General features: G+C 39.4%; 1 protein-coding gene across 6 annotated transcripts in view; it reads left to right on the forward strand.

The window, feature by feature from the left end:
* slc37a1 (solute carrier family 37 member 1) overlaps positions 1 to 12279 on the forward strand; it is a 65043-nt gene extending 52764 nt beyond the window's left edge. For 3 of the 6 annotated variants that reach the window (XM_053439605.1, XM_053439608.1, XM_053439606.1), the window contains exons 15-20: positions 138 to 186; positions 2875 to 2948; positions 3062 to 3140; positions 9163 to 9260; positions 11049 to 11113; positions 11877 to 12279. In XM_053439605.1, the coding sequence (XP_053295580.1) occupies positions 138 to 186; positions 2875 to 2948; positions 3062 to 3140; positions 9163 to 9260; positions 11049 to 11113; positions 11877 to 11892 (381 nt within the window). In that variant the 3' untranslated portion in view covers positions 11893 to 12279. The other 3 variants (XM_053439609.1, XM_053439610.1, XM_053439611.1) reach the window with 3 other exon arrangements.
* The last annotated feature ends 762 nt before the right edge of the window (positions 12280 to 13041 follow it).

Here is a 13041-nt window from a genome sequence, read left to right on the forward strand (position 1 = left end):
TGGTCTTACTTTGAAAGCAATTTCACTTTAATTTCAGTGCCGGCATCTTTTTCGATCCTAAAGCCACAGTAGTAAGTAATGAATTGTGAATGAAAATGTGAGTGCTTTCATTGTTTTGCGTTGTCTTTGTTTTGCAGCTCTATGGCTTCTCCATGATAAGTGAGTTTGGTCTGGGGCCAACCATCGGTAAGAGCCAGATCTCACTTTACAACTTAGTCAGAGTTGGTGCCACTTGGTTAGCTGCTTAAGAAGCAGTTTACAAAAACATGCATCATTAAATTTCTCCTCATCTTGCGTTAATCCGGGTTCAGGTTGCATAGGTAACCATCAAAGAAGGACATTCCAGACGTCCGTCTCCCCAGCCATGCTTTCAATCTTTTCCTGGGGGATTATGAGGTGTCCCAGGCCAGGGTTATGTAAATCCCTCCAGTGACTTCTGGGTCTATCCCGAGGTCTCATCCTGGTTGGGTGTGCCAAGTAAATTTCTGACGGGAGGCACCCAGGAGGCATCCTGACTACATACTCGAACCACCTTAACTGTCTCCTTTCAAGAATGAAGGAGCAGAGGTTCTACTCTGACCTACCTACAGATTCCTGAACTCACTATTTATTATGGCTGAGCCCAGCCACCCTAGGGAGAAAACTGATTTAGGGCACTTTTATTCATGATCTTATTCCTTCGGTTACTAACCAGAGTTCATGAACTTAGGTGAGGGTTAGAATATAAATTAGGTGGTAAACTGAAAGCTTTGACTTTTAACTCAGCTCCTTCTTCAACACAATGGTCCGGTACATCGCCCCCCCATTACTGATGACACCATACTGACCCACCTGTTCATCTTGCACTCCATCGTCCCTTCACTTGTGAACAAGACCCCAAGATACTTGAACTCCTTCACATGGTGGAGCAACTAACCCCAACCTGAAGAGAGCAATTCACCATTTTCCAGCCGATTTGCCATGTTGCACTCGACAAGTTAGGCCTGATGAAGCCAACAGAACAACATTGTCTGCAAAAAGCAAGAATGCACATCTAAGCGCTCTCCTCTCCATGGACGAGCTTTGAAATGATATCCATGAAAGTCCCAAACTAAATTGGTGATAAAAGAGCAACCCTGGCTTGCAGAGTCCAAGAGCCAATGGGAATCTGTTCAACTTTGTACTGAAGGATGCAGCTCTCACTTTCCTTTATTTCTTAACTACCATAGCAACCTCTCTCAGGGATATAGACAAGCCGTCCCCCAAGTCTTCAGACTCTGCCTGTTCAACAATAGACATATGGGACAGTTTCAGGTGCTCCTCTAAGTCCTCTTTCCACCTTCCAGCCATGTTTCCTTCAGTCTGACAGACCCATCAGCAGCCTCTTGGGTTGCTGCCACTGACAACAACCATCAGACTACAGCTCCCACTTTCCTCCTCTGAAATAGAGGCCCTGAACATGGCCAACAACCATGAACTCCTCTGGGATGCATAATAGATTCTTCTTTTGTTGACCTCTTTTAGGTCACAGTAGAGTAATTTCAAGAAATAATTTACAGAGCATGTGTTCTGGTGTTCATCATATATTCTGTGGAAACCTGACTAATTTAGATTTGAAGTTAATTTTATTTGGGAGACATCTACAATATCTCATACTGTTACTTTTGAGTGGTAGTCTGTGTCCTGAGATCCGGCAACATTGGTTTGTTATTGTTATTTATTTTACTTGTCAGAAACAAATAGTAATATTTTAGTCAAGACCAAAGATAGGCCTTATCATTATTGGAAAAAAACTTACATTGACAACCATATTTAGTTGAAGCTTTTGTCAACAAAATGAACACAAGTGTCCACTAAATTGTGTGTGTGTCTCCAACCATAAAAAGTGGATGAAATATAGGGAAAGTGTGAAAGAAAGTCCACATAAAAGAAAACGTAGTCAAATAAATTATGATATACAGAAGGTTAATTGTCTGTATTTCTGTCGCACTTTCTAGTCTTGATGACCACTTTACAGTATAATTTTCTATTCACACACTTCATAAAGACCATTACATGCAGCACTTTCTTTATAAGAAGGGGCAATATTGGGGTTCAGTTTCTTGATAGAGAGGGTCTTCTTTTAACTAGAGTGTTTGTGGTTCAATACCCTGGCTCCTTGAAGCTACATTACCTGGTCAAAATACTGATCCCCAAATTGCCCCTGATGGCATTGACAATGTATGAATGGTCTGCCAAAAAAACGCGCTGTGTATGAACTTTGCACTTTGAGTGGTCGATAAAATCTCTGCTTCTTTATACAAAGGTCTAAAGTTCTACTTATTGAAAGACTGATTCAGATGGAAGCTTCTGAGACAAAACCTTATTCAAATATCTGTGTGTAAATGCCTTTTGTTAGTGCAATCTGAAGTGTATTGATTGCCTTATTTGCAAACATATTGCATTTAGATATAAAAATCAACACCATTCAAACTTTTTGCTTTTCATGTATGACGCTCAGATTAATGAGGTCACATGACTTCATCATTTGAGCTTTGGTGATCATCAGTGGCTGACATTGTGGCACGACTGATGACTCATGTCATGATGGTCACAGGTGCCGATCATTATCCTCATAATATGCTGAAGGAAAATTGTAAGTGTTATTATATGATACATTGCAATGCAGCAGAAGATCATGTTGAGCCCCTATTTAATAATTTTCACAACAAATGTCATCAAAAGAAGTGTGCATAATAGATATTACATTATCAACAGTTAATTTCGCCTCAAAGTTGTCTTAAATGTATCCAAGTACCATAGAGGTATGCATAGGTTTTCAGAGTGTAGTGGACTTGTGTGGCTGCAGACTGAAATACTGAAAACATGAATAGGACATGTCTGTGTATGTCCTAGGCATGCTGCTAGTGTGTGGAGGTCTAGTCAATGGACCATACGCCCTCATCACAACTGCAGTATCTGCTGATTTGGTAAGCGTGTTCTACTATAGTCACATTCCATTTTCACTATGAAACTAAGGAACAGGTCCACTCTCTTATGTTTTCTCTCACTCTCTCTCTCTCTGTTTTACTCTTCATTCTAGGGGACCCATAAGAGCCTGAAAGGCAACGCCAGAGCACTGTCGACTGTCACTGCCATCATTGATGGCACAGGATCTGTAGGTCAGTCCCACTGATAAGCAGACACTGTCTTCATTTATTTATATATATATATATATATATATATATATAAATATATATATATACACTGTTAAAATAAATCTCTGTTATCGTCCTCTGGAGCCATATTCGCACATGATTCACAGCACACATTTGAAAACAGGGCGCCAGTGGCGGCCCTGCCAATTCGGGTGTTCTCTGGCTATTGCCAATCAGACTGCAAGCACAGGTCCCACAAGAGGACGTAGGGGCCTCATGCCGTCATGGAGTCTGTTTCTGAAAGTTTGGTCAGAAACATGCACACCAGTAGCCTGCTGAAGGTCATTTGGTAGGACTCTCGTAATGCTCCTCCTCTTCCTCCTTGGACAAAGGAGCAGATATTATTAGATAGATGTTATACTGTGACGATTAATTGTTTCCCTAATTTCTTTGAACATATATATATACTCCTGATCAAAATCTTAAGACCAGTTAAAAAATTGCATGAATTTGCATTTTGCACTGTTGGATCTTAGGAAGGTTCTAAGTAGAACTTCAAAATGCAAAAAGAAGAAATGGGAACAAGAGATCAAAAGTTGTGAGCAGGCAATTTATTGAAAACAACAATTTAACTCAAATAAGCTGTTTATCAGCTGATCAAAAGTTTAAGACCACAGCCTTTAAAAGCCAAAATCTGTGCAAAAATTTTGATTCCATGTCATTTCCTTTCAAGTAATCACACTGTGAAGATCTCTTGATGGCAAAGGCAAAAAAGCTCAGCGTCTTCGAACGTGGTAGGATTGTTGAACTGCATAAACAAGGCCTCTCACAACGTGCCATCGCTGCTGAGGTTGGACGCAGTAAGACAGTCATTTTGTATTTCTTAAAAGATCCTCAGGGTTATGGAACAAAAAAATCAAGTGGTAGACCCAAAAAAATCTCACCGGCGCTGAGCCGGAGGATCCGAATGGCTGTCCGTCAAGACACGGGATGATCCTCGTCCCAAATTAAGGCCATAACTGGTGCTGACTGCAGCCCAATAACCATCAGACGGCATCTGCGAAGGAAGGGCTTCAAAAACAAGAAACGTCTTCAAAGGCCACGTCTCCTTCAACGCCACAAAATTGCCCGTTTAGACTTTGCAAGGGAGCACCAAACATGGGACATTCAAAGGTGGAAGAAAGTTTTATTCTCTGACGAGAAAAAATTTAACCTTGAAGGTCCTGATGGCTTCCAACGTTACTGGCATGACAAGGAGATGCCATCTGAGATGTTTTCTACGCGGCACAGTGGAGGGGGCGCCATCATGATCTGGGGTGCTCTTTCCTTCAATGGAACAATGGAGCTCCAGGTTGTGCAGGGGCGTCAAACAGCAGCTGGCTATGTGGAGATGTTGCAGCGGGCATCCCTCATGACTGAGGGCCCTCGTCTGTGTGGTAACGACTGGGTTTTTCAGCAGGACAACGCTCCAATTCACAATGCCCGTCTGACCAAGACTTTTTTCCAGGAGAATAACATCACTCTTTTGGACCATCCTGCGTGTTCCCCTGATCTTAATCCAATTGAGAACATTTGGGGATGGATGACAAGGGAAGTTTACAAAAATGGACTTCAGTTCCAGACAGTGGATGCCCTTCGTGAAGCCATCTTCACCACTTGGCGCAACATTCGCAGTAGCCTTTTGGAAACACTTGCATCAAGCATGCCAAAACAAATTTTTGAAGTATCAACAATAATGGTGGAGCTACTCATTACTGAGTCAGGTTTTGATACTTTAATTTCTGTTTTAGGAGTTTATTTTTAATTTAAACTTTTGATCAGCTGTTGAACAGTCTACTTCAGTTAAATTGTTGTTTTCAATAAATTGCCTGCTCACAACTTTTGGGCTCTTGTTCCCATTTCTTCTTTTTGCATTTTGAAACTCTACTTAGAACCTTCCTACGATTCAACAGTGCAAAATGCAAATTCATGCAATTTTTGAACTGGTCTTAAGATTTTGATCAGGAGTGTATATATATAAATGATTGTCACTGTCTTGTCATGGCAACATTTTCTTTACTGCATACAGAATTACTTACAGGCATTTACTCGTGTAATTAATTAATTGTAAAATTATACTTGTAGCAAGTTTTGGGGGGATATTTCTACTTCAATGTTTGCCTTAATGCAAAAATGGCATCAATACCTTTTCTTCTGGTATTTATTTCACAGAAGGAATCATTTCAGGATGAATGATTACACATGATAACCTTAAAATAAAGAGATAGAGAAAAAAAAAATGTTCCCTATCATTATTCTAGTTGCATAAGTTAAATCATATTACCTAAACTTAACTTAAGATCTAAATTCTTTTCATACAGCAAACCAACAAAAATATATTCAAAGGTTAACTAACAATTATTAATAAATATAAAAAATTCATATCTAAGTTCTAAATGCATGAAATGAACATTATGAACACAAAATTCTATTGTGTACCAACTTTGTTAAATCATATGCAAATATTAATCATTTAACCTATAATAATTAAAATGACAGACAGTATCCTGATAAATGCATCTCAACTACAACATTGTCACTCAACGCTGAATAAAATTAAAATGATATAACAAACATCGAGGATTAAAAAAAAATGTATGTGGAAACGGAGCACAATTTTTAAGTGCAAACATTTCCAAATAAAATAATGCGGATCCTCTTTTCATGATTTCTCTGAGGTCCTTTTCTACACATCGAAGCTCTCCCTGTTGGTCTTTTTTCCTCTTTATTTTACAAGCCAAAATTTGCTGCCCTTGATCAGTTCATACAGACTCTTCCCACGTGCGTGAGCAGGAGGCAATCACGACATGAACACTTCACCTCAGTTTCATCTTGTGCGACACTTAATTAAATAAGCCATTGATATTTTAAAATTAGTTAAGTTTGAAAATACGAATTATATATATATTGTAAAAAATATATTGATTAACCCAGACATTTGAGTCAACAGTAATACACCCATGATAATATGGCTATAATAATTTGGCTTCAATTCAATTAAAAAAGTTAGTGACTTGTTTCAAAATCTTCTCTATTTTAGGGTTTATGAATGGGAAAAGTACCAACAACAAAAGTAAACCTATTAACAAATTAGGACAGTAGAAGACAAAAGTAGCTCCTCTGAGCTATTACATTTAGAAAAAAACACAGCTTGTGAGGTTGGACACTGATGCATACAGTCTGTTACTGATAATAATAATAATACTTTTTTTTTGGCGCCTTTCAGGGCACTCAAGATCACCTTACATGGCAGATAAAAAAACGCAACATAAGAAACAATGTATCAAACCATCAATAAAATGAAATGAACAGTGAACAAAAAATGGAAGACAATCAAACTGAAAAAGCCTGTTTAAATGGATGAGTTTTTACATGTGATTTAAAAAAGGAGAGAGACTTATTGTTGCGAATGTCTTGTGGGAGGGAGTTCCAGAGGCGGGGGGCAGTGCGGCTGAAGGCTCTAGATCTCACGGTGGACAAATGGGCAGGTGGTAGACTGAGGTGAATTGAAGAAGAAGATCTGATGGTGCTTCGACATGCAGGAGTTCAGAAAGGTATGCTGGATGGTCTTAAAGGTGAGGATTAGAATTTTAAAAGTAATGCGGTATTTTGATCGAGAGCCAATGAAGCTTCTGAAGGACAGGAGTGATGTGATTAATGGAAGGGGTTCTGGAAAATTATGCGAGCAGCAGAGTTCTGGACTTATTGAACTTTATGAAGGAGTATATGAGGGTGACCAAAAAGAAGGGAATTACAGTAATCAATGCGGGATGTAACCAGGTTGTGGACAAGAATGGCGGCAGTGTTGAGTGTGAGGGATGGTTGGAGACGATTAATGTTGCGTAGATGAAAGTATGCGGACCCGTTAACATTATTGATGTGGGCTTGGAAAGACAGAGTGCTGTCAAGGATGACACCCAGTCGCTTAACCTCAGGGGAGGGAGAAACTAAAGGGTGGTCAATATTGAATGAAAGATTGTCTCATTTAATAAGGTGAATTTAGTGCCAATAAGGAGAACTTTGGTTTTATCGCTATTGAGTTTTAGGAAATTGCAGCAGAACCAGAATTTGATTTCCTGTGGCCGTCAGAGAGGGAGGTAGTTTGGAGGATGGAAGTTTGTTTGGTTGAAAGGTAGAGCTGGGTGTCTTCCGCATAGAAATGGAAATGAATGTCAAATTTATGGAAGATATGGCCAAGTAGATGATGAAATAGAAGGGGCCCAAGAACAGATCCATGGATGAACTCAGTACGGCCAGACAGGTAAGATTTTAACCAATCCAAGGGTGTGTTGGTGATGCCTATGGAGGCTAGTCTGTCGAGGAGTATATGGTGAGAGATGGTGTCAAAGGCTGCAGCCAGATCAAGGAGGATGAGAATGGTTAACAGTCCGTTGCCAGGTGCCATGAGGAGGTCATTCGTGATTTTTACCAGGGCTGTTTCTGTACTTTCTGGAGGGGGTGGAAGCCAGACTGGAATTACACAAAGAGGTTATTGTCAGATAAATGGTCATGGAGTTGAGATGAAACTGTGTTTTTCCAGGATTTTGGAGAGAAAAGGTAAGTTAGAAATAGGACGAAAGTTAATGAAGTTTTTGGGGTGTGAACCAGGTTTCTTCAGTGCAGGAGTTATTGCAGCTGATTTGAAAGATGAGGGAACCAGACCAGAGGTGAGGTAGGAAATTAGGATGACAGTTATTAGGGAGGCTAGAGAGGGTAGGCAGGCTTTTACTAGGGCAGTCGGAAGAGGGTCTATTTGACAGGTTGATGGCTTAGATTTCTGAATGAGGTCAGAAATTTCCACAACAGAGGGACGATTGAAACTTGAAAGTGAGCAAGAGCGAGGGGCTGAGAGAACCAGAAGGGATGGACTATGGGATGAATTAGAAGTCAGTTACTGGGGAATTTGGTTAACTTTCGGGATAAAAAAAGACATTAAGGAGTGACAGTAAGAGGTTGAGTACAGGTGAGGTGTAAGATAGTCCGGTGGTCGTAATATGTTGTTTACCAAGGAGAACAGGGCTCTTGTGTTTCCTCTACTTGAACTGATTAAACCTGAGTAATAGGTGGATAATGCTGAAGAGAGAGCATCCTTGTAATGAAGAATATGATCGTTGTACATTTCTTTTTGCACAACAAGTCCAGTTTTTTGTAGAGGCGTTCAAAGCGGCAGCCATTCGCTTTGAGTTGGTGTCATGAAGGTGTAAACCATGGGGCAGATCGGGAGAAGGAGACTGACCGGGTTTTTAAAGGAGGCAGAGTGTTTAAAAGGCAATGAAGAACATCTTTGTAATGAGAAACTAATTCATCAGTGCTGGATAAACAGTTTATGCTGGGAGGCTGTCAATGCCACTGGAGAGAGCATTTAAATGTCCTTAATGTTGCGAAATGAGATTTCACGAGACGGATTTGTTTTGGATGGCCGTAGGTTGACTTTAAAAGATATCAACTCATGATATGATTACAGACACTTTGATAACTGTTCTACCTGGTAAGATGGAAAACCAACAATTAGTGAGCATAAATAGAAGTACAAAAATGTAATTCCATGCCATGAAATAAAATAATGAACTTGCCTAAACAGTAACTGCCTATGGGAGACATTGAAAGAAATAAAGTTTGCGGTGAGGTGGTGAGGATTTTACTAGTCAACATCAATCCTGGAATTCTGTCGGTTAACGTTTTGATAGTCATTTAAAAAATATCCAAGAGCAAGAGCACATGTTTCTGTGGCACAAATGGACAAATCAGACTTAGGATCCACACACAATACTTGTTACATTTATTGTTAGTTTTCAAGAGATTTGTTTTATAGTGATTTGTTTTATAGTGTTTGGAGTAAGTCAAATCTCAAAACTAATACTAAAAAGTAATTTCTGCATTTCTTTTACACCAGTCTTGTGTTTTTCATGAAATCTAAGGTTCAGTTATGTGTCAACCTGTCCGAGCTCCCCTTAGGTTCTTCGGTAAACTGTTACAATGATGATCCTGCAAATTTGTATGTAATCAGGTGCAGCACTGGGCCCCCTGCTGGCTGGCCTATTGTCTTCAGGGGGGTGGGATCAGGTCTTCTACATGCTGATGACAGCTGACTTCCTTGCTCTGTTGGTGAGTGCTTTGAAAACCAGCAACAGATGTGTCAATATCAATAACTGATTTGTCCCTAAAGCTGCATGAATAAATACTTAAGAGCAGTGAGTATATATATGTGTATATATTAGTGCTGTTAGTTAATTGCGTTATTAACGGCGTTAACGCAAACCCATTTTAACGACGTCAAGTTTTTGCTTGCGAGATAAACGCAGAGCTGCCAACTCTCACACTTTCGCCGTGTGACACACGCTTTTTGTTGGTGGTTGACTAAGTAACAATCATTTTTAAAACATCATCGTATCAGGCTGTTGTGAAGTACCAGGAGCGGGCGGGCGTGTGCGTGCGTGCGTGCGTGCGTGCGTGCGTGCGTGCGTGCGTGCGTGCGTGCGTGCGTGCGTGCGTGCATGCTCCAAGATAGCGCACCGGTCCCGGGGCTCCGCCCACCGCACTCGCTCAGAGAGACACAGTGAGATCTGTCTTTTGTTGCTTCTTGAGCAGAAGCTGCAGCTCCAGTCTGACCTGCTCTCGCTTTTATACAACTAAAATATATATTTTTATGACTGCTATGTTCGCAGCAAACTTGAAAAAAAGAAAATATTAAGCCATGGTTTAACTGCACTATAGGCTGAGTCCTTGTTTACCTGAAATGTGCACTTTATAATTTTATTTAGTACCGCCCTGTTTGGCAATGTTGTTTTTCAATAAAATAAAACATTTGCATAAAGCAAGCCAATCCACTTTTCCATGTTTCTAACAGCATTAAAACGAATAAAAAAAATTATGGAAAAAAAATAAATTAAGGGACATTTAGAATAGATACCAATTTGCAATTAATCACGATTAATTTTGAGTTAGCTATGACATAAATGCGCTTAATCGCGTTTAAATATTTTAATCGTTTGACAGCACTAATATATATATGTATATATATATATATACTTATGTGGCACACATGTGTGTATATATATATATACTCACTGCTCTTTACAACTGTTTCAAGGTCGGTATCAACCTAAACCCTTTTCAGAACAGAAAACATAGAACATCCACATTAACATTGGTTTTATCGTTGCAGTTTTTTTCAAATTATTTTAATGGGTAAAGTCAGTCAACAGTTTGATGGGGCTGTCTAAGGACTGAGTTTTTTCCATTGTGTTGACTAGTTATACAGTAGACCTCTGACACTTGTTTCCAGTGTTTAGTGTTTAAATTGAGAATATGTACCTTTTGATTGATTTTTATCCTATTTATATTTGTGCAATATGTCTGTTCATAACAGTGACCACTGAGAAGAGGTTTAGAGAGAAGTTTGCAGACCTAGCTGTAAGAACTGAGGATTATAGTAAGAAGATATAAAACATGCAATGCAGGACATTGTGACCACACAGTGGTTTTACAACGTTTCTGGCTGTGTGCCACATAAGAGGGCTGACTGACCACTTAAACACCCACCCTCATCCCCAGGGAAAAAACACCATTTACGTCAGTGTAATGGTTTTTCTAGCTTTGCTTCCTTACATTCAGATTGGTATGCTACTGGTGTTCTGACTCACAAGAGAGAGCTTACATACAGTGATGATTGAACCTTAATGCATATGGCAGACACAAACAATTTAAAATAATGTTAGTCACCATCATTTCTTGAGTTTATAACGTATCAGATGTGTTTTCAGTTTGCTTCACCCCCAAGAGAAATAAAGCTCTAAATGCATGTTTTATACCAGCGCCCCTGATATATGAATATGTATTTATATGAATATTTGAAATCCTGTAATAATTGACATTTTGGAAATGTATGTACAGTTTTTGCTACGGCTTGTGAAAAAGGAGCTTGACTCAACTAAATCCCGTCCCATTTCCATTGTACAGTAAGTCTGTTTTTTGTGCTATTCATGATTTAACTCAATGTCCTGTTTCCATTGGTTGTTGCACAATTTGCATTCTTTATCCCGTATTATCAATGTAAATGAGTTAGATTTTATATACAAATATTAGTTTGGGAGGTCAAATTTTATCAAGTTAATTCAGCAGAAATGACTGCAACCAAAATCTATGTTCATTGAAAATTAGTACCCATTTGTTTTCCCTTCTGGATTTACCGTGAACATGTAAGGGGGTTTGCTAATGCTACTAACACACGACAGACAAAAAAAATTACAAATTTAAAGCAAACAATTCGCCCCGGACGAAAAAGCGGTGTCATACACGTAGAAGACACAAACGAAGATGGTAAAGAGAGTGGTGATAAGACAGTGGTGTTGATGTGCTGTAAACAACATCAAGTGATCTCCACTCTATCTGCTGCACCACCCCTCACCTGAATCCTGCTGATAATTTGCTGTTGTGAGCGTGTATTAGCAGAGAACCCCCTGCTGCATTATGCATGTAAAAAGAGAACTCAGGAGAAACTCTGGGCCCAATTCTGTGGATATGTCTGAAAAAGGCTTAACTTGACACCCAAACTAGAAGATATGTATCAAAAAAACATGTTTAATAGTTTGATTTAATTGTTAAATGGAATGAACATTGTTCCTTATGAACAATGTTCATTTTAATAGAGCTAAGTGGTCTCAAGGGTAAAACGTAATGACACCCAACTATCAAAATTGTGTTGGTGTTTGTCTTTTACAGGTTGAAGGAGCATTGAGCAACCAACATGAATGTATGTGTACATACATTCACAAAACTGTGTGAACCTACAGAGGTTTGCTGTAAACAAGAGGGTCCTTGTTTCCACGAGGAAGAGCTGAAGCAGAAGTTCTGCCAGATGAACTAGAACGAAATGTACACTTACTCAACTTTTTTTTTTTCCTCTTTCTCTTTTAACCTGTTGCAAGGGTAGCCAATTTGAACTTGAGCACATCAGCTGTTAAATCTAAACAAAGGATAGGCAGATTCTTGATGTAAAAGTAGCCTTACTTTCAAATTTAAAACTACAGAGAAACTAAAAGTGACATTTATCTGTGTAGCAGTCATTTATCCAGCAAATTCCATTACTTTATTCTAATAAATCCTACTATAATTATTGACAGCAGTTCCTATTCTTTTACTTATGAGTCCCCCAAGCCCTGACCTAATTATAACATCTGTAACTAACCAGTCTATTTCATATCAAAGCTATTATTTCCAAGGGACCATATATCAGCTAAACACAGCCTAACAGTGGCATCTACCGCAGGGTCAGATCAGCCACATATCTGACTTTTGAAGAACTCAAACAGGTCTGGTGTTGTCAATGACACCTTGAAATATAAGGCAATCACAAATTGGCATGACTGCGGGTGGTTATACTACTAAGAACAAAAAGCAACTTAAAAAACAATGTATCTCATCTGTGGTTATTTACTCATCACTAGAAAATTCCTCCTGCCGAGAAATTTCGAATGGGTGCCTAGAATTTGCCGGTTCCAGACTAAATATTTTATTTTTTGGGGGAAGAGAGACAGACTGTGTCAATTTGAGAGAGAGAGAGAGAGAGAGAGAGAGAGAGAGAGAGAGAGAGAGAGAGAGAGAGAGAGAGAGAGAGAGAGAGAGAGAGAGAGAGAGAGAGAGAGAGAGAGAGAGAGAGAGAGAGAGAGAGAGAGAGAGAGAGAGAGAGAGAGAGAGAGAGAGAGAGAGAGAGAGAGAGAGAGAGAGAGACTGGCTGCTTTAAGAGAGAGATAGTAAGATCCAGAGAGAGAGAGAGACTGGTTTAAGAGAGAGAGAGAGAGAGAAACTGGCTGGTATAAAAGAGAGAGTGACAGACTTGATCAGTAGGTGGTGCTATCACTAACACTGCATACACACTCATATATAA

This window comes from Pleuronectes platessa, chromosome 14, assembly GCF_947347685.1.
Source record: "Pleuronectes platessa chromosome 14, fPlePla1.1, whole genome shotgun sequence".
Lineage (NCBI taxonomy): Eukaryota > Metazoa > Chordata > Actinopteri > Pleuronectiformes > Pleuronectidae > Pleuronectes > Pleuronectes platessa.